This window comes from Caloenas nicobarica, chromosome 15 (genome assembly GCF_036013445.1).
Source record: "Caloenas nicobarica isolate bCalNic1 chromosome 15, bCalNic1.hap1, whole genome shotgun sequence".
In the NCBI taxonomy this organism is placed as follows: Eukaryota; Metazoa; Chordata; class Aves; order Columbiformes; family Columbidae; genus Caloenas; species Caloenas nicobarica.
In genome coordinates, this window is record NC_088259.1 from 14,981,422 (window position 1) to 15,009,058 (window position 27,637).

Sequence of the window (27,637 nt, forward strand, 5' to 3'; positions counted from 1 at the left end):
ATAATTTGATTTCGCAGCCACACTGTTAGTACATTTTTAATATTAACTATGCAAGAACAGACAGCCGAACTTAAGTTGCACTGATGGTTTGAGTTCATTAGATTGAAAAAGATGGGCAATGATGACAAAGATGGAGATGGCAGCGCAACATCAAAGAGGCAACACTTAACAAACACACTCCATTTTGAACAAACCGAACTAACACATTTCATGTTGTCGGCTGCAGCAGAGCCCTTATGTACAACAGTAAGAAAAAAAATATGCTTCTGCCCTGGGCATACTGACAGCAACTCTGCAAGAAGCTTAACAGGCTCCTGGACACACAGTTGTAAGATATTTCACTCATCTATTACAGGTAAAGGGGTTGATTCTGGTCTGATGTCCAAGTGACAGCAACATAACTCAGCAGACTTGCAGTGGAGTTACTCCTGATTTACACGGGTCCAAGGCAGAATGCCTGCCTGGTCCCACTCTCCTTCCTTAGCTCGCTTTTCACAGCTGTGATTCTTTATGACGAACAATAAAGAGATTTTGCTGAGAGCTCAGCTTTCGCATGCATGATGCACAGAGCAGAACTGCAAGTCCAGAAGCCCTGGGGCCTCGTGCCGCGAGGTGCGGGATGTCCTTCCCGTGTCCCTGGAGCCGGGAGCCCAGCACCCTGCAGGACTGCGCTCCTGCTGGCTTCCTCTTCTTCAGTGATTCTGGGCAATTCAACTCTGCTCTGAAGGAAACTTGTACCAATGAGCTGGGAGGAGAATATTTCATCCTCCGCTCACATTAACGTCTGGGCATATACTGCATCTAGTATTAATCTGCTTGTTGTGCTGCAATATATAACAAATTTGAGGCAGTAGCTTTATGGTGCAAGTTGTAATTTTAAATTTTATGATACAAACTGACCATCTGCAGGAATCTGACCATATAACCTAAGCCATTCTGTGTAGACTATAACATTAGTACCTCTGAATCATGGTGCAGCTATGATTTAGGCACATAATTAGATAGACCAGCTCTCAGCTGCCTGAATTACTGCTGAACAGTCTAATAAATATATAGCACATAGGCCTACGTTCTGCAAAGCTTTTAAGAATGTTCTTAAGTTTGCCTCTAATCAGCAAAGCACCTGTTGCAATTACTGTTACTCAGAGACTAGTTCCGGACCAGAAACCCATTGTGCTTGGCACGGCACAAGCAGAAGAAAACCCGACTTAGTGCTCAGGGGCCCCTGCTCCTGAGCCCGCAACGCAGGGATGGAGAGCTGGGGTTAGGCCAGGGTTTGTTAGGAAGCAATGAGGGACGTAAAGTATCTGCTATTGAGTTTAATCCTGGAAACACTGCACCCACTTGCCAGATTGGGACACTGAGGGAGGGAGCAGCAAGGGACCTTGCATCAATCAGCAGGTCACCCTCACCGGAGAACAGGAGAACTCCTGCTACCCCTGTCCTGGTGGCAGCTGCTGAGCAAATGCCTCCTGCCGGTACGCTGACGTGGCCTGGCTGTAAACATGGCTTTCTTTATTGTCCGTTATGAATAAAAACTAGATCTTCAATTGCAGTAAAATCTCTTTGTGGAGATCTGTGCTCTTCTTGAGGACAAACTTGCACTGCAGGAAGAACTAATCCTGAGTCCCTGGTGCATTCGGTTCAGGTGGTTTGTTAAGCAGCTCTGGTGGCTGGTGCTGCATGGATGAAGGCATATGACCCAAAACGAGGACTCTCTGAACAGACAGGCAGCAGCACACATCCTGGGAGAGCCCTGACATCTTAGGCTGAAACGTGTGCAGTTGGCCTCTTTTTTTACTTAAGCTATTGATGTATTAGGGTCCAAAACCACCAGCAGACACAAGACCACACTGTGCAAGGTGCTGTACAGAGTTGAAGATGATCTTTCTCTTACAGAGGGGCCAAATAATTTCTAGCGACACAAGGCAACAAGTAGATCTTGGAAGCTTTCTCAGAAGTGAAGAAATTAAAAGAAAAAAAAAAAAAGGAGAAGAGCCAGCAGAAACAAATGCAAGAAGCAAGGCAGGCTCAGCGAGAAGTTTAGGCTTATTTTGTTGTCTTTTCCGACAGCACTGTATCATCAGCGGTGGCTGAGAAAGGCACAGGAGCAGCAAGGTTCCTGCCTGGGGAGCTGAGCAGAAGGAGCTGGGCAGCCCAGGCCCTGGTAATTGCTCTGTTAACAGCCTCGCGCTGCCTCCTCCTTGCCTGGGCTTTAGCTGCAATTAGAAATAAAAACATATCCCAGGGAGAGGAAATTGTGGTCACTGCTCACTCGTGCCTGCTGATGGAGGATGGAGGTGGAGAGGGCAAGAGACAAGTGCTATTTCCAGGCTGTGAAAAGGTTCTCCCCCAGCCCAGCCCTGGCCCAGCGTGACCACAGCGTGCAGGGGACATTGCAGGGGATGGGAAACAGCTTCCAGCTCCGTGTTTGCCCTCCGGATTGACTGGGCTCCTACTGTGACCACGCACTTACTGTGCTGGTTGTGCAGAGCTCCAGGGAACCGGAGTCCCGAGCACCACACAGATGGAAGAACCACTAGTTTTTTCAAGTCACAATTATCTCTGCTACTGTATTTGTGTCATCTTTCCTGTCTGGTTTTAAGTAAGTTACAATTCTCCCACTCTTGTTACTGAGTAGATGCAGATGCCACTTTGTTCCGTGTGATTTAAGCCAGTAGTTAATGTTCAGTTATAATTCCCCATTTTAGACATGAAAAATAGCTGGTAATGTTCAACACAAGGGCCTCTCAACAATGATATATAATTTAAAAATTAACATGAGGACAGAGAAGGCACAGGATTTTGAACTAGGCACTCTGTCGTTCAAAGGTTACATCTCTACAAGGTGAGCTAAAGGAATTAGTTGAGTTATTAAGTAAATGCCTCTGTTATGTTTTCCCAGTACATTAGCTTTTTTGCAGCCTTTTCCAGTTCAGCTGCGTGCAGCCCCAGCATGTTCAAAGTGCAAATGCTCATGGCACTGTATTCACACATTTGCCTTTTTTCAATGTCAAACAAACTGGAGCCATTCAGAGTCAAAGGTCAAAGTGGAGGCCCCTTAAGAAAACCTCTTGGGAAATTATGTGATTGTTCATATGTCTTTACTGTATATAAAATCAGGCTTCATACAAGGCTCACCCTTTCCAAGCATCTTAAAACTATAAATGAGTCATGACTCATTCCTGCAACACCTAAGTTATGTAAGTGGTCTTGTTAATTTACCGGAATATCTTACATAACTAATTGTTTCCAGGATCAAACTCCGAAGCCTCCAAAACCTCTGAACTCTAAAGAGCTCCTTTAGAATCTGAGAAGTTAAATCCCAACCTCACACGACGAGACAAAAGCAGAACACGGGACAGAACCTGCATCACAAGAATCGCCCTGCCAAGTGCAAGCCGTAAACCCCTCTTTTGTCAAAGCTCAGCAATTCAGAAAACATGCAGGGGGAACTGGGAGCAAGGAGAAGGAAAAGAGCTTGGCTGTGGAGAGGTTTTGGAGGTGGCATTCCTCTCCTATCTGTTTTCTATTCACGATAAGAAGATGTAGCTCATATCCTTGGTGTCTCCTGCTGCACTCTGGTTAACCCTGTCTCACTCTAGCACTGAGTATTACATTTATGGATTATAAATTTATTGACATTTGACATTTGCATCAGCTTTCACCTGATCAACAGGAGCTTTGGCTGCCAAAGGGAATTATTATGGAAGATTTCAACAGCCATGGGAATGCCAAAAAGGTCATTAAATCATATCAGAAAAACAATGTGTTCATAGCATTCATACATTTAGTCTTGCCAGTAAATCTTCTGGTTGATGCTTGGACCACCTACCGATGATACTCAAAGAGAAGGAGAAACAGGGAGAATCGAAGAGATGAATTAAATTAAAACCAAATGACATGAAGCCTTGCACAGTGAGATCTTTAATTTTCTACTCTATGAATCCAGAATAAGAAAAAAACCAAACCAAACCAAAACACAGTGGCTTGACTTTATCTAAGTTAATTCCCTCCATATAGGCAGGGCTTAACTAAATAATCCTGAGTAATGTGTGCACCCCACATTATTGCATACAATTTGTATGTGGGAGGTGCAGGATTCAGCAAACATATGGCACATGGAAAACAAATGACAGGGTGTGCTTTTACACTCATTTTGGCTGTACTTATCACTCTTGTTGATATTTTTTTCCAGACATGAAATACGAGTGTAGGAACTTTTGCCCTGATTTCTTTGGAAAAATACTGAGAGTTATTTTTTTGTGCATTTGTGATTTATAGAAGAAGGCCACCACATAATTCCTGGGATCACAGACAATGTCTTAAAAAAACCACTGACCAAATAAACAGAATTACCTCCCCCATTGTCTTTTACCTGGTTGACAAACCTGTGTCTTGCACCGTAAAAAAACAAGGCCAACAGATTAGGGCTCCATAGGATTATGGAGGGAAGTGAATTATGGAACTGGAAGCCCACCCACAGCCTGTGTATGTCCAGTCTAGGGTGAGCTTCACTGAAGACAGATCCACACACAGACGTTTGCCCCCGAACTGAGCGAGCATGAAGAAAGTGTTAAGCTTTGCCCTTCTCCAGTGGAAGAGTGGGGTGTCCACATGAATGTAGGCAGAAACAGGCCACGGGATTGTCATATCCCAGAGAGGCTCTTCTTCTTTGATGTCCCTTGGGATGTAGATCAATAGGTGGGTCAAAGGCAACATCGGTCTTTTTAATGGCCCTATAAAGAAAGCTGGTAACCATGAAGACTCAGCGCCAACAGGGATCAGTGCCTGTAGCTTGTCTTGCCCACCAGAAATATGGTCAGTGTTGTGTAGCAACTGTTGTGCTTGAAGCACTGAGGCACGTGTGGCTACGGGGTGATGGTACCGAGATCCCACGAGGAGCAGCAGAGGGCAGAGACAGGGAACTGGACGGAAAGGCTCTTCTAAGCCTTGTCTTGAAATAAGAGAGAAGTGGAGAGGTAGAGCTGTGTGACGGAGATATCTACTGGCAGCTGTGCACCATACCGGGATATCGGTTGCATGTATTGAGATAGATAATTTCAGGTAATCTGTGTGGTTTATGGTACAAATTTAGGGGTTTTTAGAAATAGGGAGCATTTGTGAGTTTTCATTAATCGACTATGAAAACAGCAGTTTCACATCTGAGATTTCAACAGTTCTCCAATGAGAGAGGGGAAAACCAATTTTATCTGCACACAGACTGCTTTGGAGGTTTAGAAAAGCTGAAAGCAAACTCAGAAGCGATCAAACTAGTATTATCCACGTCCAACAAAACAAACTGTTTTGCCTCCTCCGAATTACTGGTCCCTTCTAGTATCAGCTCTGCAGTAAGGCTGCAAGTCCTGCTCTGCACACAGTTGAGAGAGAAATCTTGTGAGGGTGGCGTTGTCATCGCAGCGTGGGAAACTCCCAGGGAAAGTAGAACAGAGAATGGAATAAAATGCGATGCCCTTATGTCGGGGGCTTGATACCACTTAGGAGCGACTCCTTCCTTAGCCATGTGCAAAGGGCAAGCATGAAGGCTCAGCACCACTCTGGCTGCCATGGGCTGGTTTGTGCATCCTCTGCTCCCTCCCTTGGGGTGGGGAACCTCCAGAGCTCACCCCAAGAGGCCTCAACATTGTACCCCCGTTTCTGCAGCTACCAGGAAGGGCCTCTTCCATGTTCTCTACAGCTCTGGGAGCTGGGGAAGATGACATCCTTCAGGTGAAGAAGTGTCTGAACTGTGAATCTGAAGGCTGAGGGAGTGCTCTGGAACGGTACCACATCTGTCCTGTTCTTACACTCTTAACACTGGTCATGGTCAGAGATAGGATGGACACAACAGAGCTTTGACCCAACCCTGTAAGGCTATTCTGACGTTCTTACCTCACTACCATTCAGCTTTATGAGAAGAGCAGAAAAACATCATAAAGAAAGTCTTGGCAGTTTTCAGCTGTTGGGCACATCTCCTGTTACAAAGGATTGTGCGTACTTGGGGCTGGGGAACAGAATATGAACACAAAACATGGCAATCGTTCACTTATAGCTGGAGGCTACGGGCTCCAGAGCACAGAGAAAGCTCAGCCTGGCAGTGGTGCAGAGTGAATATCCCAACAGGGACCAGGGAAGCTCCCTCAAGCACCAGGGTTTTGGAGCTCAAGGGACTGTGAGGCACAGTGTAACATGACCTTGACCTTCACCAGATGGTGCAGAGCACTACTGGGAAAGGCAAAGAGGGGAACAAAGAGCATGTGGGAGTCACAGGCTTATCTATTATGGTTGAGCTTGAAGGCTGAACGTTTTTGGTTCTCCAATGCAGCCTAAACCCACCGTTTTCATCGCCTCCTGGAGCTCTTGCATGGTTGTGTTAATCATGGGTGAGCATGGCAGTAGAAAGGGAAACTGGAGGATGCTGAGAACGCTCTGGTAAACCACATTCCCATACCCTCAACTTTCTCCTCCTGCCCTGCTTTGCCTCGCAGCTGCTGCTGTGTGCACGGTTTCCATGCTCGTCACCTGATAATAAATCAACAAGAGACTTCTGGGGTACAGAGGCGTGGGGACACTGCACGTCCCTTCACTCTGAGGCTGGTGATCCTCTGCAGTACAGGCTACCCAACGGACAAGCTCCTTTTCCTTCATCTGTCCCCGCTCTGCTGTGGCAGAGTACTGAACAAACGGGCTTTAGTGGCCTGAGAAGATGAGGGCGAGGGGCGGCAGCAGCTGCCACCACACGGACCACTCTGCCGCTTGGTCTGCCACAGCTGCCGGAGGAGGTGGAGAGGAGGGAAACAACCACATCGAAGCCGCTCTAACCACCTCTCCTTTCCCTTCAAAAATGTCACTGCGGCACCCTCCGCTTTCTGTAACAATGTTTATCATTGTTCTTCGATTGTCTGGGACAATAAATGGTTAGAAATGAGCATATATCACCAGGAAATCTCTGCCTGTCCCTTCCCCCAAGCAGTGTCATAAAAACGTACAAATTCACATTAATAATGAAGTGCATTTCCCCGAGAAGCCACTGTGTATCTCAGGGAGAGCAGGCAAGGTGGCAGTTGCTGCAGAGTTTCCTATTAAAGAGCAGAGCAAATACTCATAAATCTGATGAGGGGCCAAAGCACATGTTAGGGCTGTCTCCCTCTTAATGGAACCTTTTCTGAAATGAAAAAAATATATATCTCGATACATTCAGGGTATTCATTAGACATGACAACCTCCTTCACTCCCCCGTCCTCCCTCCCCACTCCTGCGTGTGCTGACCCCTGGCAGAGGAGCTGGTGCTGAGTGCTGCCAGGGAGGGATTTTGGAGGGGAGGAGGAACTGCTTTGTTTTAATAAAGGAATTGTGTAAATTGACTATGACGAACAAGTCCCTTCCTGGCCCCATGTCTCCCTCCTTCCCTCCTCTCTGGCAAGCTGCTGCTGTTCGCTCCATCTCTGCCCCCCGGCGCGCCCCGCCACCCCCACAGGTGTCTGTCTGTCCGTCTGGCAGGGGGAAGAACCGACAGAGCCAATGCTGCGCCCCACAGCAGGATCCCTCTTGCAGACTTGAGCGCAGGAAACCTTTCCTGCCATTTCACACCTTCAAGGGCTTGGCCAACTCATGCTTTTGGGACAACGTGATTCTCCAGATGTGGGAAGGTGGCAGGATGGCGTACCCGTCCCCTTGGCTCTCGCAGGGGCTGTGATTTTGCTACCGGCTGCAGTGTTCTCATGTTAACCTGGGACCTGCTGCCTCTTTGCTGAAGGTCAGAGCGTCTTGAAAAAGAAACACCGTCACAATTATGACATGAGCTCTGTGCTGTGCATTGCTTGTTCTGCCTCATTCCTCTTCTAGCATGGAGGGTCCCGAGTTGGAGCCGCGCTGGTGTAAATCTTGCACGGTTCTGCTGATGTGTGAAAAAGAGCACAAAGGCCTGATCCTTCCCCAGCCAGCAGACCCTGCGCAAACAGACCCCGTTCTGAACCGAGGAGACAGGAAGAGATGGCAGCATGAGGCCTGAAGACTACAGCTTAATAATAATGAATCATCTGTTCATTATCCTAATAAACAGTGAAAAATCTCTTCCTCCTTTCCTCCTCCCATAAAGCCATAGCTATAATTTTCCTCATTTTCCATCTGTGCTCCATCATATTTGCACTGAGTGATCATCCTGCTAAATTACATTATTTTTATTGAAAGGTGCTTTTGAGGGCTCATGTCTTTTCCTTTTGTTATCGATCTTTGCAATTTGATTGCTGAGGTGTAAAATGTACAAATAAGACTCAGATGCCCTTCCTTTGAAATCTCACTGGGTAAAAATGTTCTACTATAGATTATGAAGGCTGTAGCATTTAATAATATCAGACACAGCAAAGAGAAGGCAAGATTTTGATATCCTCATGAATACTGAATGCTTGAGGAGGTAGGTGCTATTCAAGGTCAGTTAAAATCTGGTTGAAATACTTAAAAGTTGCTGTTTCTTTGTGAGCAGAAGAGTTCCTGCCTTTTGGGGGCAGGAAGTGTCGTATGCAGTATGTGTAGACAGAGCCCAGAATCAATACGGGTTGACCTAGTGGGTTGGATGCGCTAATGCAATGTTAAGTAATCCTGATCTTAATAGAAACCTGTGGCATTCATAAAAAGCAAATAAATCTGCACTGATATATCTGTGCCAGCACATTCTGATGTGTCATCTGGCCTGACCCTGCTCTCAGTGAAGCCAAGAACACACTATTATCGGTTTCACAAGGACTATCGCTAGACTGAAAAAATGCTGGCCGGGAAAACTTTGAAGATTTAAAAATGCTAAATTAAAAAAATATCCTGATCTCCAATTTTGGGGAAACAGCAATAAATATAAAAGGATTAGGGGAACTGAGGATTCAGGGGAGCACAACTATTTTGAGAGAGGACTGATGGGTCGGTCCCTTGCTGAGCATGGGCTCTGTGTCCCTCCTCCAGCACAGTAGAAAGGCCAACACATTCCGCTTCCCATTCCCCATCTCCTTTTCTCTCCTTCATGGAGCTCAGCAATTTTACCCAGTTTATCCCAAAAAAGGTCTGTTTTAACATGGGACTTCCCCACAGAAATTGTTTATGATTGAGAAGTCATCCTTTTCCAACAAGTTGTTGTCAGAAAAGTCCCATTTGAACTGAATGATCGAGGCTTTCATTGCAATGAACCCTCTCATTCCAGCTGATGATTCTCAGCTTTTTTGGTAAATTCTGCTAACAAAACCATGGTGGACACAAGTGCAGGCAGCTACACCCCAGCACGTCTGATTCTCCTGAAAGGGTCTCTCGGTTTTTAATGATTGTTGCTAAGAAGAAAGGAAAGATGAAGAGCGACCTAAATTCTCTAAAACATAGTTTTGGACTATGAATTCACACAGTTGTCCTTGCCCATGTAACACCAATATTGGCTAACAGTGGAACATGATGTTCAGAGCAGCTCCCACTGTTTCAGCAGGATGAGAAAATAAAACTCACAGAAGGAAAAAATCTTCTATTTTGGTATACTTAACACATACAGTTATCTACATGTCCTATATATCATTTAACAAATTGCTTTGCAATTCTTACAGGGCGTGGTATAATGACTGATTTAAAATCACTGCATTGCTTAAACTGCATTGTTCTTCATCAAGTTGAGTCATTTTTATGTGAAGTGTCAAGCTCTCTAACAAATAACTGCTGCCAGACAAATCAAGTTCCTCATCTTAAAGCTACGGCTAAATAGTTTATAGCTTTAATCTGCTCACTGAGGTGTGCAGTCTATGACAGTAATTATAAATGCAAGGAGAAATTATAGCTGAATGCTTTAACTGCATTAGGAGCCATTTGATGAACAATCATGATTGCCTGCTCATTTTCAACAATAGAGGGCAAGTTAGTGTCAGTGCATTAGAGGATTTTCAGTTCTGCTCTGCTCTTTCTTCCATTTACCACAGAATGTCAGTTGTCTCCTATAAAGTAGAAAAAAAGCACTGTAGGAGCTTTAAACTTGATGGTTAAAAAAAGACAAAGGAGGAAACAGAGAGAAAAACTGTTTATCATTATGACTCATTTTTTTTTGTTTTGCAGCAGCCTTACTTTCAAATTAGTTCATCTCAGGTAGCTGCTTGTTTACTTATTAGGGTATTTTGAAAAAGAAATCTCCCCAATCACGTTGGTAAATTTGACTCTCTAGAGACTTATTTCTATGTAAAAGTTGTAGAACAAATCACAGAGAGCCTTGGTTACTGACCAGTTTGTAGCCCATCTCACCTGACATGAAAGTCAGAAATATAATTCTGAGTCGTCTTTTTTTTTTTTTTTCCTCGGGACAACATAAAAATTCTAATTTAGTTGAAAAAATGAACAAATGTTCTTCAAAGGTATAAGTCAACATACAAATTACTCCTAATTAAAGCCATGTTTCCTAATGTTCATGGGTTTTCTTTGAAGAATAGCAATAAAACCAAATTTGAAGTGGTTAAATGAAAAAGACTAGAGACATCTGATTGTTGTATATTACACATCATTTTACATTATATTACTAAACCCATATCAGTTAGAAGAATTCAAGAAAACACCAAAGATGAATATAAACCAGATATATATGCCTTTACATTTAAGAAGAATTTATAGCAAATTTCTCATAAACAGCCTCACAGAGGTCTTAAAAATAAAACCATATACAGAAGACATTTTTCTACAGTACTAACTCAGATTATTCATTTATATTTTTAATGATAGCTAACATTTTAAAATATAACCTTTAATAGAAATTTTCATTGAAATATAGAAAGCATTTTATGTATTTCTATACTTCGAGTACTTTTTCCACTGTTTTATTTCCATTTATTTCCACATATTTTCTCTATTTTTATTTCTATTTTACTACAATATTGCCGAGAAGTAAACACAAATGCATGTGAGCCTTTTAAGAATCTCAGTATGCTTTGTACTTCTTTCTAAACACTGTGCTTTCCTCTATGTTACTATTCAAATGTATACCGAATCTTAAAAATAACATGGTAAGAATAAGTAAACTCTGAAAATCCCTGTTATTTGATTTAGTCTCCTCGCAGATCCCAGGAAGAAACCATATGAATAAACTCTGGCCTCCACACTTGTAACACAGTCAGAACTTCAGTGAGCTTACAGCTCCAAAACTGTAATAAAATCTTTACGATGCTCTCCAAAACACCCCATCATTTCACACAATTTGTGCTATCATGCATACCAACTAAAATTATAGTTCCAGATAACAGTGCTATCACTCTGACATTGGAATTTAAATATATTTTTTCAAAGGTAAGATATAACCGGCAACTTGATATAAATTAGAAATGGATGAGTATTTAGGGGGACAGCAATTTCTCGGTACCCAAAGGCAGGAAGGACAGTTCCTTATTTATGTAGTTACACATCACCTGAATAATACCCGCGATGTGTCTGTGTAGGTTATTACGAGGCAGAAACCACTTTTTTTCCTTAGAGATTTTTTCCTTTGTATTTGTTCCCCAAATCCTCAGAAATAGTAACACGTTTATAAAGGTGGGTGTTTGGTTTGCCTCTTAGTAATAACACGGTGCTTTTAAGACCAAATCTGAAATATTTGTCATGTATTAAGCCACGAATGTGCCAAAATACCTGTTATATTCATATATTTGGCAGATAGCTTTTGTTTGATAGTACCCAAATTATTGGTTTGCTCTGATACCTCTTGTGTGGAAACCATGAATGTCAAAGTCTTAATAATAATTAACTGGTGGGGAAGAAAACAAAGTGTGGTTTATTTTTCTTAACCAAACTCTTGTAGCTTTCTGATACTTTGTCAGGTATATCGATTTTGAATGGTTGGATAAACAAGGAACATTTATTTGTTGAGCTCTAATGTTTGGTTAAAAATGCCAAAATAGAATCCTAAAGGTATTAACCCTATTTAGAAAACAAACTCCTTTTGAGTTAGATGGAATTTTGCTGGCTAAAATATGCAGAAAGGATAAATCCAGTCACACGCAGACAACACGTACAAGATGTATGCAAAACTTAAATCTTGTTGCACTTGGATACTGATGTTATACTCTACAGTCATAGCTTCTATTACCCATCCCAAAGTAACCCTTTGATTAGTGGTTTAAATTATTCAAAAGTAGCCTTTTTAATGGAGCTTAAGTGACGCATAGTCCTTGTGCTGGCTCTGTACACAGAAAGTGTTTCTTAAAGCTTCATGAATATTTGCAGCAAACAAATGTGAAATCTTCACACAAACGGGTATTCATCCCCAAAGTGCTTGCACCCTCAATTAGCCAGAGAATAGCCACAATAGCAGGTGGCGTGACGACTCACAACACGTCTTTGATTTTGACTGTCTGATGAATTCATTTTCCGAATGTTATTCAAGTAATGAACATATTGGAGAAAATCAGAATCTGCACATGATTATTCTGTGAACAGAAGCAGAGCCTGAGTCTGCTGGAGAAACTGCTGGGAATGACTAACAGAGTCTTCCTGGAAATAAACTCGTTAGAACAAAAAACTTCTATTTGGACTTTTAGTTGATGTTCTGCATATTTATTTAGATCAAGAATATTCAAGTTTGTGAATCAAGTAAAATTAAAAATGCAAAAATTGTGTGTCATCTGAACATTACATTACAGGTTATAAACATCGGTTGTGGCAGTATTTCAGTTGGCGTATCTTTCAGCAAAAGATAGCGACACTAATGAAGAAGTATGCTACTAACAGGTTGTTGAAATATTAAGCTTGTAAAAAATCTAGCTGCTTCCTCAATTAAGTATTAAGCCCCCCAGGTTATACGAAAGCTTGCACTGAAGTCAGTGATGTTTATGGATCGACTAGCACTCCCACCAACATGAAACAAACAATGATCAAACACCTTAAAAATTAAAAAAGGAATGATGGAGAGATAGGTTAAAATGATGTGACAAAAAAGGCCATTAACAATAGTGTTTAAGTAAGTGTAAAATATTAAAATATTTTACAAAACTGAATATCCAAATATCAACAAAAGAATAAACAAACTTATAAACATAAACTTTTCAGAGTTATTTCTAGATCCTTGAGGCCAGGTTTGAGATTATGAGAAACTTGGAATAATTAAGATTTTGCTAATTTGACATTTGAATTGCTTTCTTTTCCCGCTTCAAAATCAGATTTACCGGTGGGTTAGCACTGAAGGAGGTAATAATCTTTTCGTTTTCAGTGCTTTTTTCTTGCTTTTTCCATTCTCATTGCAAAGAGTAGCGTTTAGTTGTTGCATTCCACATTGAAGTACATAGGATGTGAAACAACTAATTCTTAGAAACAAAAAAGAGTGTGAGAGCTGGGAAAACAGCTATTTGCAAAATATTAATAAGAAGCAACTTTTCTATACAGGGCAATGTGTTAAGCATTTACCAAGTTCTCTTCTTGAAAACATTATAAAATGGATATGTACATGCAATTAGATTCATGAAGCAGGAGTACCTTATGCATTTTATACTGTTTTCCTATGTTTAAGAAACTATGAATGTCTTATGAAGCCTCCTTAAAATGATGAAATTAAAACTCGCTACAGAGCATGCATACCTTAAGAGTTATTCTTCATCCACTTCTGCTACAAATTGTGAATGGTGTTCTGGTGACTTGCTGTGTGTTTTGCTTAGATGAAGTTTTACTGCATGTTTGCTCGCAAATGTCCGACAGCACAACTTACATTTGAACTTAGAGTCTGTGTCCTCTTCTCCAGCTATTGTTTCAGGAGATCTCTGAACTGAAACTCTGGAGATTTCTTGCTCTACCTTGGTTTGCTGCTCCACAGCCAGCCTGTTCATGTCTTTCATTTGGAAACCTAGATGAGATTCTAAGTGGCTAATGTAAGTAGATGGGGTTCGAAACTGAGATGCACAGTCACTGCAATAAAAGACCGGATGTCCTTTGTCCATGTTTTTCAAAAACTTTGTTCCTCCGGTTTTCCTAAGTTGATACTTGACATTTGCCAACCAATGGCTGATGGTGGTCATAGACAGTCCAGTAAATTTTGAAATCTGCATGCGCTCTTGTGGGCCTAGATCTGATAATAAATATTTACCTTCAGATGTCTGGAAGAGGCTGGAAGCAAACTGAGCTTGCAAAATGAGAAGATGCTGAGGGTTCCAGTTTGACTGTCTGCCCTTTCTTTTATGCAGAGTGGAGACTTCTGTTGAGACATCCTCAAAGCGTCGGACATCTATTTCTAATTTCATAGATGGGATCCTTGAAGATGCAGCAGGTTTTGGTGTAGTAGCTTTGGGAAGAACTTTGACCATGTCGGCGATGTCAGACAGAGCATGTTTTTGAGGTGGAGACGTACAAGATTGTGCTTGAGCCGACTCAGCTTTCTTGCCTTTGGACTTGGTCAGGTCAATAGGCTGATCATTGTTTTCAAACAAATAGTGCCTGGATACACTTGCAGGTTTTGGTGGGGTTGGAGCAGGAGACAAAACTGGCTTCTCCATCATATTTAGATTCGGTTTGTGGAACACAGAAATTGTGCTAGAGCTGGGGCTGGAGTTGGACTGAGGCCTTAAAGGCTCAGTGGCTTTGCCCAAGTGATTATTCAGTACCGACTGCAGCGCACTGAGGGGGTTGACACACGGCAGCTCAGACGAATGGTTGGCAGCAGCACAACCGTTACTAAGAGAAGCTGCGGTTGGTTCCTTGAGGACTGGTTTTTCTTTTCCACTGTCCTCTTTAATTTTGTCTTCTTCTTTCAAGGGACATGGTTCTGTCTTTTTTGGCTCCACAGAGACTTCAGATTTGAGGAGAGGTTCTCTCTCGCTCTGGCTGAGCGAGGCAGGCTCAGCTTGGATGCCCTCTTTAGCATAGTCCTTTTGCACCTCCTCCTTGTCATCGGTTTCCTTCTTCACTTGAGTGCACTGGGCCACGTTTGCTGAGATAGGGACCAGAGGCATGACCTTCCACTTGGGAGCTATCGGCCTCAATTTATTGGTGATCGTCGGCCTGATTTGCAGCACTTGGGAACCCACAGGCAAAGACGGTTTGGCTCCTTCCGAGAGCTGATAAGCTGCATGGATGCTGGGATATGCGCTCCAGCTGGGTGCTCCATTTTGAGCTTTATTGATGGCTGTTGTGACAGTGTTCTCCAAGGACTTTAAAATGTCCCCACCACCCTTTGAACCATCTTCTAAATCTTCTTCTCTGAGGTACTGATATTTCATTGTGGGATCCAGAGGTTTCTGAAGAGTCTCGTCATACTCTTCAGTTTTTACTGCCTTCTCATCTTTGTTTGCATCATCACCTTTATCTTTTTTACTTTCTTTTTTTACTTCAGAGGTGGGAACTATGCATTCTGCGGATGATTTACTGGATGATTTTGAAACCGGGCTGTCACTGGCTGGTGCCTCAGACAGTGATTGCATTTTTTCCACAGCTAAAGGATCCAGAACAAGTTGCTTTCCTTTCTTTGAAGCTGAACTTGTGACTTTCAAGAAATGGCCAGTGACCATCATGTGGGTCGTGAGCTGCTGCAGGGTGTCATGGGAACTTCCACATTCCATACACTTCAAAATCTGGGATTTGCAGGCCTCAAACTGCCACGTATAGCTGGCGCCATTCTGGTAGCCGTAGCGGTTGTTAGATGATAACTGCAGGTTCGCATTCTTCTGAGGAGAAAAAGTATCTGAGAAAGACCCCGTTGTGGAATCGGGGGAGCAAGGCCTGTTAACATCAAACACACGTTTCTTTGCTGGAGTGACCATTTTTGAAGAAATGGTTGGTACCGGCTCCTTCAAAGGCACTTTTTGGTAATGTTTTGTTTTTATCATATGAACACTCAGATCTTGAAGGGAATCAAAAGAGTCACCACAGAACATACATTTCAGAACTTTTTGTGCATCTTCCTTGTCCATGTCCTGGAAAGCCCTTTTTCGGGGCTTTGAGTAGCTGGTAGGTCTGTGCTTGTCCTTTTTGTGGTTGTCATCTTGGTAGTGACCTGTCTCATTCATATGAACCGTGAGTTCCACCAGCGTGTCGTAGGCAGCGCTGCACTGCCGGCACCGAAACCGGCTGGCGCCCGTGAACACAGTTCCACACATTTTGCTGCTCTGCCTGTAGAGCTGGACCGAGCTGAACAGGTTGGGTTTCGAGACAGGTCTGGAAGGTAAATTCTGCTGTAAGCTTTTTGACAGTGCGTCTTGATGCCAATCAAAATCAGCTTTGTTCCCTCCATTTCTGTTGTCACAACTCCTCTTTTCAGAGTTGGACAACTTGAAACCCAGCCCTAAGCCTGTCCAGTAAGAGTCTGACAGTATGTTGGCATAGACTGCTGTCATTTTATCCATGCAATCGTGTGCTTCATTCTGGGCTTTGGGATGGGTGCTGGTTTTCGGGTCCTGTGGCTCTCTAGAGCAAACGCTTTTAATATCTGCCACATGGTCACTACCGTCACTTAGCAGTGACTCATTTTCTGCATCCTGGTTAGATACATGACTGACAGGGGAATTCTGGTAACTAAAGTTCCCTTTCTGCTCAGGACCCACTTCATGTTCCTCATCCGTGCCAGGGTCGTTGCTGCCCTGGAGTTGAGCAGTTGAGTTGTTGTCATCATCATCTTCTTCCTCCTCCTTTATATCTTCCTCTTCCTTTAAATCTTCCTCCTGGACATAACCTGAAATGCAATGTCAATATATGAAATAACTTGTTAAAGGAGAACACTACAGTTCGAGCTTTCTAATTTCAATATGTGTTTTGTTTACCGGACTTCATTTTAATCTACGACTTTATTGCCTGTTAGTTCTGGAAGTAAAAAAGAAAAAAAAAAAAAAAAAGATGTCTCTTTTCGTGAAGGTTGCTGCATTTTATTGGCAGATGATCATAATTCTTTATAACTGCCAGAGATTCTGAGTTAATAATTTTCCTGTCATGGGTATATAATTCTAACTGTCCTGTAATAGGACAGTTGGAAAATTCATATGCAAGAATTTAAAGTTTATACTAAAAGCTTCAATTCTATCAAATTGTTTTTAGCCTCAGTGAAAGAAATGGTAGAATTGGCAAGGAAGAGAAGAAAATAACTGCCACAATCTTCCTGGTTCATAGCATCATCTAGGTACAGTAACCTTTTGCCATTTGATCACCTAAAAATGCACTTTAGAATGTACACAAATAATTTATATGTCAAAATACAACATCTGAAAGCACTAATAGGCATAAGTGGAACTCTTTTGTTTATAAAAGTAATGTACTGTGTACCATAAAAGCAAAATGTGCTTCAGTAAAAACAATTCCCTAAATTTCAGGGCAAGAACCCTTGGAAGTTACAGAAGAATATTAGGAAGTGACAAAGATAGACCAAAGTTAACTGTAAAACTGGAAAAGCAGAACAAACTTGGAAAGATTTTCTTTGACAAATTAACTATTTATTTAATAAGATGAACTTCATACTGGAAGAGTTGTAAATGTTAAAATTACTTAGGAATTCATTTGTGAGTTGTTTTTTATTTTTTTTTTCCCTGGCCTTATATCAGCAGTAGTTCTGCCTACGTTACAGGAGATGACCTGGTTAAAAACAGATTGAAGAGCTGGAGAAGAGGATTTTTAAGGGTGAACTGGCTCTGTTGCAGTCATTGGATAAATTCACAACGATTCAACACAGTCAGCAATTCCCTCCCAGACGCCCGTAAGAAGGGCCGGAGCAGAACAAATGGTTCATATGTGTTTTCACAAAACCCCAGTGTAATTTTTTTAACAGTCACTGCAAAGCTGTTAGGCACAATGCAAGCAGATATTGAAACAATACACTGTTATTGACAGTCACTCATCAAACTAAATGTTCATTTCAGAAGCACAGGTCTCCGCAGGACATACATTGATGCACAGGTCTCCATAGGAGATATGTTGATGCACCAGTTCAGTGCAAACGCGATGCTGCTGGCCCGAGGGCCAGCACTGCAGCCTCAGGAGTCCTTTGTTGCGTTTCCTTCAGATCTAGCTTTTTGTGTCAGTTAAGCACATAAAACAAAACAAAAAACCAAAACAAAACCCCCCAAACCAAAGCTGCCCTTAAAAATAACAAAGCAACAATAAAATAAAATGCTAGTATTCGTAATTGTGAAGTAACTAAAAGCCCAGAAAGCAAAAGGTAAGTGAGCCTAAAGTGTTATTTGTTTAAAATCTAACTCCTTCCCATCTCCTGAGAAAAGGCATTTTATGGCTGTTTAAGAACCTGGCTCATTTTGCTCTCTTGAATTTGGTACTCCTGCACAAACGATGTCCTTTCAGCAAATAAGAAGGCATGGGCAGAAAAGGTAGAAGCATTTCGATTAACATATGGACAAAGCCTTCCACAGTTTTTTTCAGATATGTGTTTCAATTTTTCAGACTATTTGCATGTGCACCTCACCTCTTCCAACACATTTACCATCAAGCCAAAGAGACGAACCACAACTAGAGGAACTGTTTCCTGGATGAAGCTGCAGTATAAAAAGAGGGAAATGATGAGCTAAGGAACCCACATCCATCACCCTTCCTATGCCCTTCCCACGATCTTAGGACCTGCACAGATCACCCCGGCTTAGAGCTGGGCTTGGTTTTACTCCAGGGCTGATACCAGGCAGCTTCATAACCAGAGGCAAAGATAACAGCAGTGGCTATGGGCACACGACCTGGACATCATTTTAGCGTAACAAAACAACAGTCACAACACCGTGCTCTTCGGCAGAAGCTACATATTAAACAATGAGTCTTGATTTTTTTAAAATAAGCTTTTCAGTAGTGTGTTGGAGTACAGCAAATAGTTGTAGCCCCATTTACAGAGGCAGGCAGCAAACACAACAAGAGCAAAATGTTTTTTTCTCCTCCCTAAACTTCTTCCCTAATAACCAGATAATACATTCCATGTACCCGTTTCTGAGCTTGCATGTTTTTCAGGGGGACAAGGAGAACGGAGGGACACGGAGGTGGCAAGAGCTCCTCCACGTCACGAGCAGTAACCTCGTTAAACAAGCGGCGCGCAGCGATGAGCAGGACTGACACGGTTCTCGCGGTGTCAGGGATTCTGCACAGCGTAGGTAGCGGCACTGGCCCCTCGCCAGGATGTGTCACAGCGCCAAGCACATTGCACCAGCAAAACAAAAATACGAAGGGAATCCAATGAAGGAATCAGACGAAACAGACAACAAAGAGCATTCGCACAGCTTTGGGTCAGTGCAAATTTGATTCTCCATTTCAGCACCAATTCTTTGAATGCTATTAACCCATTTTTCACCAGAATGTAATTTTTTTCTCCTTTGGGAGATATATACAGTAGTTTCTTCCTCACAACAGCCTTTGTCCTTCTAAAAGGATTTACTAGGAGAAGCAGAAGTACCAGACAGCTGCACATACCCCACTCTACAGATAAAATTTTCTGCTTAATTAGGCATTGACATGTTTACTATAACCTTTACAGAAGAGTAACTCGTGCTGAGAAATCCTCTTTTTCTGTGTCTGTACAAGATACAGACACGATCTTATGAAAGTGGCAAAAGTAACTTATTAGAAAGCACCAGCAAAATTTCACGAAACCATCAGTCAGGTCCATTTTAATGGTTAAGGGTTCTGGGCAGCTTTGAAAATGCATTTCAGTATCCTACTCGTAAAACCATTTTCTGTTTATTTAAATGATTTAAATTGCTGTGGGCAGTTTAAGGACAGTGGAGACCTCTTCCGTGCAGACAATCTAGTGTACAAGAAATGCACGTGTCCTTCCAACAGTGGTTTTTAGTGAGATCTCATTGGACATGAAGTTTGATACGAACTGATGTAGCTATTTAACAGAAATGACATTAATTTAAGTGGACTTTGCATTATTTATTTTATAAGTAAAGGGTGTCTTAGGTCTGTACATCCGCATGCTTTAAATGCGGTGTCTGTAATAAGTAGCACAAATTTTGCACATCATACTGATGTCCATATAATAAATTGTTGAGTGACCTGTTCTCTTCTCACCAGTCCTCCCCCAGGCTTATTCTGACATTCCAAAAGTCTGAGATGCTCATGTATAGCTGTCTTACAGAAAAGAAAAAAAAAAAGAAAAATAATCCAAACTCCTTTCCCCAGACGAGAATTATTCCCACCAAAATTAAACAGGCCCGGGCAGAGATGTAAGATGGGCAACGTGCAGTCCTGGAGAAGTGGGGGACTGAGATTTCATATCCTGAAGACTGGACAAAACCCAGGACCTTCAGAGCATTGAATAGAAGCAATTTCTGGCTTCCTAAATGGAAATACAGTATTTGGTTTTAGTGCTGATTGATCCCAAGATAACATATTTTAAAATCATGACATCAGTAAAGATAATATTATCATACAGATAATAATCATAAATACAATTCTAAAATGTTTTAACTTTTTAAAGATTTCTCCCTGTGCCTTTGTGATTGGATTCATGGTGAATTAAGAAATCTGCTATTCTCGGACAAGGACGGCAACAAACAGCTGGTTCTTTATTCTTCAAAAGATAACATTTTCTTAGATATTTCTAGGCTATTTCTACAGACTCACTAAAAGAAAGTAGGTCCAGTTAATACACCTGCAAAAACATTTTTTGGACTTATGGGTCTAAAACTCCTCCCACATCCACCTTGAAGCCTTGACCCTGCTCCGGAGGCAGCACTGAGCCAAATCCCACCGATGCTCAATCCAGTATTGACTTTCAGGCCCCTGTACCCCTGACTAACTGGCAGTTTGCACCACGTTATACATCACTTCTGACCTTGAACTGTAGAATGTGAATACATCTTTTTTTTAAAAAAAAAGGTTTTCACTCTGACTGTTAACTTTTCCACCAGTGGATACTATTTTCACTCAAATTTGCTCTTTTTCCACATAGAGAAATAGTTCTTAAAAGACATACATACATGTTTCTTTCCAAGACTGGAAAATTTATCTTCTGCCAAGAAAAGGGACAGTGAATCATTGTTCAGAACAACACTGCTAATCCATGTAAAATCCATGCACCATCTGCACTTCTTCATAGATATATGCCAGTTTTACTTGAAATAACATCATTAGCAGAACAACCTTGCAGTGCTATAAGGTGATCTTGTTTCCTTCTTGTCTGGCTTCAGCTCAAACATCTTTTTGTGTTTGGCAGAATCTGTTTCTTTCTCTGAAATATTTCATGCAGATAATGGATAATGACCACTTCTCATTCCTTTTCCTCAAAAATGTCTAACCGCGTTAGCTATCCAAAGACAAATCTTAACCTGGCTCTTTGTACAAGTCCATAGCTATAGATTCATCCCAGCCTGAAAATCAGCTGAAGAGATAAATTGGCAACTGAGGAAAACAAAATCCCTACTCTGTTGCATAACTCTTATATCAAAGACATTTTGGAATTTAACCAGACTGAAACCAATGTAGCACTCTGGAAATGCAATGGGAGGTTCATGGAAAGAACTCTCAAAACACAAAATCTGTAATTCAAGGGTGAACTAGCCCATTTCAGAGCTTTTAAAACTACGTTTTAAAGAAATAACTTTCTGCTAAGTTCTGCAAGATGGAAAGAAAAACGCCAGGAAAGGTTTCCATTCACACTAGGGAGGGAGCAGAGAGCATCAGCCTCTGAATCTGGGGGTTGAAAGAGCATCTGTCACCTGCTCAAAACACCCCGCTAGTGTGAGGTTTATTCCTAAAGCCTTGTGCATCCTCAGGAAGGTTTTAGGTGTTCTCAAAACCTCAGAAAAGGCTGAACATGCTCCATTGCCTCTTTTCTGGAAGGTCAGTTAATTGCTTTGGATAATGGGAAGGGGTTTGCAACTTTTGCTGCTATTTCTGTTTTACCATCACATCCAAATTCATTTTGCACTGTCTCAGAAAGGAAGTTTCAATCACCGCCCTAGTGATGCAATTTTGTGTCCAAAACAACTTGTCATCCCAAAGGAGGATTTTGCCTTTTTTCTAGACCTTTCTTTTTCAGATAATTACAGCAGCTGATCCTAGGGTATGAATTTGCGCCTATTGCAGATTAGGAAAAGAAACATCCCCCCCCGATCCACTGCTGGGGACAGAAGCAGCCTCCGTGGTGCCACGGCAACTTTGGAGCAAGGAAACTTGGAGCAGCTTCTGTCATAAGTGAATTTTAACGCGCAAAGGCAATTCCATGGAACCATAACCATCATTTATATACGATGCTGAAACGAAGCAATTTTGGGCTTTCATTTTGTGGTACTCTAATTAGAGTTGTATTGTAAAGTTTTCTATTAAATGTCCAATTTCCTACTGGTTAAGAAGGCAAAATACCCACGAGTTTCACTGGGACTTTCAGCAGCACAAAGGAGAACAGATTATGTCTTTTGTACATTGCATCCTACACAGTTACGAGTCAAATGAAAATGATCAGTGGCTGAAGGCATATGTGCAGGGAACTGGCTCGTGAGTGACCCATAAACTTGAAGCAAATCCAATAATAAAACAGGAAAAAACAAACCAACCAAACAAACAAAAGGAAGACTGAAAAAAGGTGAGCTGATGTGCTCTGCTGAGCTGAGAGTCCATAGCAGGGACAGAATAATTATGGACTTTTACTCTTGAATAATTTTCCTTAAGGATGATGTTGTTTACATAGTCAGTTATTGCACTGCAAAAAACAAAACAAAACAAACCAATTTCAGTCGTATTTGCCCTGCTCTGGCTTCAGTCAGTTTGAATGGCTGAACTGGCAAGACCAGCTGCAGAAATGGATTTAACCATGTTCAGAGCCAACAGCTCAAGTTCCTTACAGGAGGGCTTACGGTGTAAGCGACTCATTTGCTTTTGGTTAAAAACATTTCTGTTTGCTATTTTCTACAAAGCCCTGGAACTTGCAATTTCATTGTTTCAACCAGCTGAAGGTGTTTGATAATCCCCAGGTTGTGTTTGCAACGTATACGCCTCTAACAAAAGCTACGAATCGTTGCGTCATTTGATCGCAAAGAACTCGCCCTTCCCAGCCTGTGGCTGCGCGGGAGCAGCCGCCCCCCGGCCCCTCCGTCCGTCCGTCCGTCCCGCACCAAAACCCTCGGCCCCTCCTCGAGGGGAAAAGTTAGAGGCAGGTCTGAGGCAGTCATCACATCTCCACAATGTCCATTCGCACCGCATTTAACTGCTAGTGCAGACACGAAGGCTGTTTCCACAATGCAGTTTGGTCCTGAACAATTAAAGGAATACAGAAGCAGCAAATACGTTTTCCTCATTAGTCATTTTAATTGCATCAGTGTAAACCACTTTACTGACAAAAACCTAAGTCTGAAACTTCTCCTTCTCTTTGCCTTTCTTCCATTTTCTCTTGTCTTACTTATTGTTGTAGAAAACAGCTGAGTGGCTTTGTAAATTTATAGATTAACTCATTTAAAATCCAAGTTTCAAATTATGTTTTCCCTCCTTCATTGTCTCAGGTTCCCCTAAATACCAATCTGAATTTCTTGAAATGGCATGAGCTACCAATCAGAATCACAAAAAAATATATATCTATATAAATTGAAATTGTAATGAGTCTTACCAGTGTATTGCTAGCACTTTGGTTCATTTGATATGAACTTTGTTTTTTTAAAGTACCACATGGTAAGGCTTTGAAACTTCAGTTTGTAAAAAAAAACTGTAACAGCCTTACAGCCTTTGAAGTCACTACTGATATAACTCTGAACAGATCCATTCAAGTTCAACTAACATCAGACAAATGTTTAGTGTATCAGAGGAAGCCACAAAAGCAAGGATTTCATCAATATTTCACAACAGCCTCAGGGAAACTGTAGATTGCAATGCTGTAGGGCAGCTAATGGAATTACACACAAGGGTTTTGTACATTTAAAATAAGCAGCTACTAAAAAAATTACCCTTCAGTTTGATAGAAACTGTATAAAACTGCAGATGGGAAACAATTAAATAGCCACCAACATTTATCCATGTCAGCCTGATAGGTCATTTAATAACAGGTATTTCTTCTTTCTTTCTTTCTTTCTTTTTTTTTTTCTGGTAGGGCAATAATAAAGATTAACATTTATGAAAAGTAGCATAAAATATAGTACAGTCAAATGAATAATTAAAGATGCTTCTGAAGAATTTGTTTGCTATTGTATGGCCGTGAAGACTGCTCTCCAGTAATGAAGTACATTTATATTAAATACAATTATAAATAGAAAGATGATGAGGATCACGTTTATGGTCACTTGCTTTTTATCCTAAAAAAAGATTAAAACTTTGACTCATTTTTATTGAATCCATGGCTTATCTCACGGACAGCATTTCTTTACAACATATTCCCCTCGAAAAGAGTTGGGCCTTGGTTTTGAATGTACGTGGGGTGCACTTGAAGCTGGACATATTAGATGTAATAAATAAACCAGTGCAAGATCAACGCTTTCCCTGAAAGGCTCTTGATCAGAGTGAAGAATTCTGCCTATGAAAGCACAATGTTTATTCTAAAAATAGATCCATGTAATCATATCCCTTTTCATTACTATGTTCAATGTGTAAAAATCTTGAAGTACTGGCCCTTCACACAGTTGATTTTGAGTGTGTAGGTATGATCTGCTACTGTGGGAAATTACTATTTCTGTTAATAACTGATGCTCGTTCAGTGCACTGAATAGCACGATGTTAGAGACAAATTATTTGATTATTGTTTTTAAAAGGCTGCTTATTTCTTGGCCTCTCCAATTCAAAACAGACCAGCTTGGTTAAACGTAATAAAGCACCCAGTCTCACACAGAACTTAAGCCCAATTCAAAAAAGCTCATAAACATGTCAAGTTTGCCACATTTGGGGTAAGAACAGATCTTTTGGCTTATCTGCCATCAAGAAAGGCTATGGCATGATGATGCTTCACTGCCATAATTACTTAATAATCAATTATTAATATGTAAACCATAGCAGCCTGATTTCAGTAATGGGACTAAGGATTAAATGAGTCAGCCTTGATAAAGTCTGCCAAGGGGCTGAGACAGGCTCAACCATCAGAACTCCAGCACTGGCCACTGATTGCCAAGGTGGCCTCTTGCAGCTCACACAGGGTCAGTTCAAAGCTCCGATGTTTTTATGGATAACCTCCACGAACAGCCCTTTTCTTTTCAAAATCCCAGCCTCCCTGCCCGTTGAACTGCAAAACGCTGCTGCTTGTACACGTTCTGCAGGAGCACCCTGGGAGGCGCATCGCGCTTGCACGGTGAACCGAATATCTAGAGCGGCTTGAGCGCTCAGCTTCACGGTCCAGGGATGGGCAGAGATGAAGCCAACAGCACTTCTTTCCTGTAGTTTTTGAAGTACAGAATTCACGCACAGCAAAAGATGCTGCAAGAAATGCAAGCTCCTTGCCATAACTTGTTGACTAGGACTTAGTATTACAGCCCATTTTTAAAAAAATATTAATATGGCTTTAAAATTACACTATTATTATAACTTTTCTCTAAAGAGCAGTGGGTCTTTTGATTTTCCCTTTGGATACACAGCCGTATTGCAGCTCCAGTGAGATCTCCTTTAGGCCATACTTGCCAGTAATACCCATAAATCTGTGCCGGTTACTCATAGCTGGTTAAACCATGGCTGCAGCATCATTTGTCACTTAACGTCTCGTTAGATAAGGTACATAAGTAGAAAGTGGGAGTATAATGAAATACATCTTCATGAAATACATCTTCCTCATCTTCTTCCTTTGTTTTGATCTTGTATTTCAGGCAATAAAAAACTGCAAAGAGTTTCGAAGTGTGAATTTTCACTTGCTGGGATTTTAGCATAAAAGGGACACTGGTGAAGAATACACAGATCATCAACTGTTTTATTTCCCCTCTTTATTTTCCTTTCAGGAACATACTGTTGCAAATGTTGGTCCAAATGAATAGTCTGTTTCTTTCGTGACAAATATTATGGCCAACAAACGTTGACTTTTGACCATTAGACATCCCTGCACTTATAGCCACACAACCATCAAAGCACTAAACCAGCATGAAGGTCATTACCCCAGACGGCATCTTACTTCGACTAACTTCTCAGATATGTAAGCAATAAGCAGTTGCAAGAGATTGATATGATGCTTCGTGAGTAATTTGGATGAACTATAACACTAACCCAGTAAAGTATTATAATTTTAAATGTGTCCAGAAAATAATTGAAATTCTGGTTTAGCTTCATCATAATGCACAGTGCCGGGTATATTTAACAGCTGACTAGTTTAGCATGAATATTGCTTTACAAATGAGGTCATATTGTTTTTAAGAAACAATATTGCTATCAAACATGTTTAGGAGGAAAAGCAAGAGATTATGAGTACACTTTTAACCTTTCTGTCTCTTTCTATATCTGTTTACTGTGCTGATTTAGGTGCTCGGTGTTGTTTGAAGGCAAACACAGAAGGTTCTGGCATTTAAAAGAGATCCAATAATGAGCAACTGGCAGGCAGATCCTTTCTTATTATTACTCTGTCATGAAATCTCTGTTCTACATCACTCCATCTTTGAAAGACCAGTCAAAGATGAGAAAGGTCAAAACATCTCTTTCAAACATACAGTCTGCCTATGCACAACATCATTCCTGAGTCACACACAACAGCCAAAATTCAATCCATGCCGTGGAAAACAACAGAGTCCAGAGGTGGTGAAGTTTCATTAGCGAGAAGGCTTTCCTTTGCTGGCATCAACACAGTCCGGGTCAGAGCAGGATCACCCACTAATTCTAGTCCACATGTTTCTTTTTATTTCTCACGCTCTTGTCAGAATGAAGGATACCTGAACAAGCCACCTAGAAGAGTATTTAATGCATACAATGTGTGCACCTGCATAACGTTCAGACGTTTCTCTACCCAAGGGAAGGGGCACCCAGAGGGCCTGATCCTGCTTTTCGCTTCTCGTTGCAGTCCATGGTGAGAGGGCACCAGCAACTGGGACAAGAACCAACCTGCAGTCCATTGAAATCTGTCTCAATGGTGGAAATAATGCCCTTAATGACCTGCCAAAAATCCTCCCCCTGGAGAGGCAGGGCCACAGGTGTGCTGGAGCTGGCTTTGGTAGCACGAACTTGCAATCCTTTTCTCCTGAAGATTTGGGGTATTAATATCCCATCACTCTCTTAACAGATCAGGCAAACATAAAGCAGCTTTACTATTACCATTGCAATTTTATTAATGTGTTGCCCACACCACCAATATTGCACTACAAAAATCTTTTGCTAACATGGAACAAAAGTCTTCCTGCCCCAAAAAGCTCCCAGTTTCGATACCCTCCAGTGCTTTCCTTTTTCTTTGCAGACAATCTGGGATGCTGCTCTACTGTTTCCTTGCAGATATGAAGACCTATTAATAGCAAGAATACTAATATTATCACTAGTAAAATTAGTACTGTTGGTTCCATTCTGCAAGAAACTTGTGCAAAACAAATCAATCCACGTCAAAAGGAAAAGCTTCCAACTGATATGGAAAATAAATATAGTTTCCAAGTATCTATCATGATTACTAAAATAATGGAATTTCAAAGAAAAAAAAAAGAAAAAAGATTGAAACACAAATCTTAAGCTGTATTCTTTTAAATTGTGTCTCAAATGATCCAAGGAAGGACTTAGATCCAGGGCCAGCACACAGATCATTTACAGATCATAATCACTAATCACCACAGTCTCAGTGTTGCATTCCTGCTCTGTCCTAAGTGATAAC

General features: G+C 41.4%; 1 protein-coding gene across 3 annotated transcripts in view; it reads right to left on the reverse strand.

Moving 5' to 3' along the window:
• The window catches only part of TSHZ2 (teashirt zinc finger homeobox 2), a 216,641-nt gene that overhangs the window by 65,048 nt on the left and 123,956 nt on the right, over positions 1-27,637 (reverse strand). The window contains exon 2 of one of the 3 annotated variants that reach the window (XM_065645595.1): positions 13,697-16,648. In XM_065645595.1, coding sequence (XP_065501667.1) covers positions 13,697-16,648 — 2,952 coding nt within the window. Of the gene's footprint in view, positions 1-13,061; positions 16,649-27,637 lie in introns of those variants that run through there. The other 2 variants (XM_065645593.1, XM_065645594.1) reach the window with 2 other exon arrangements.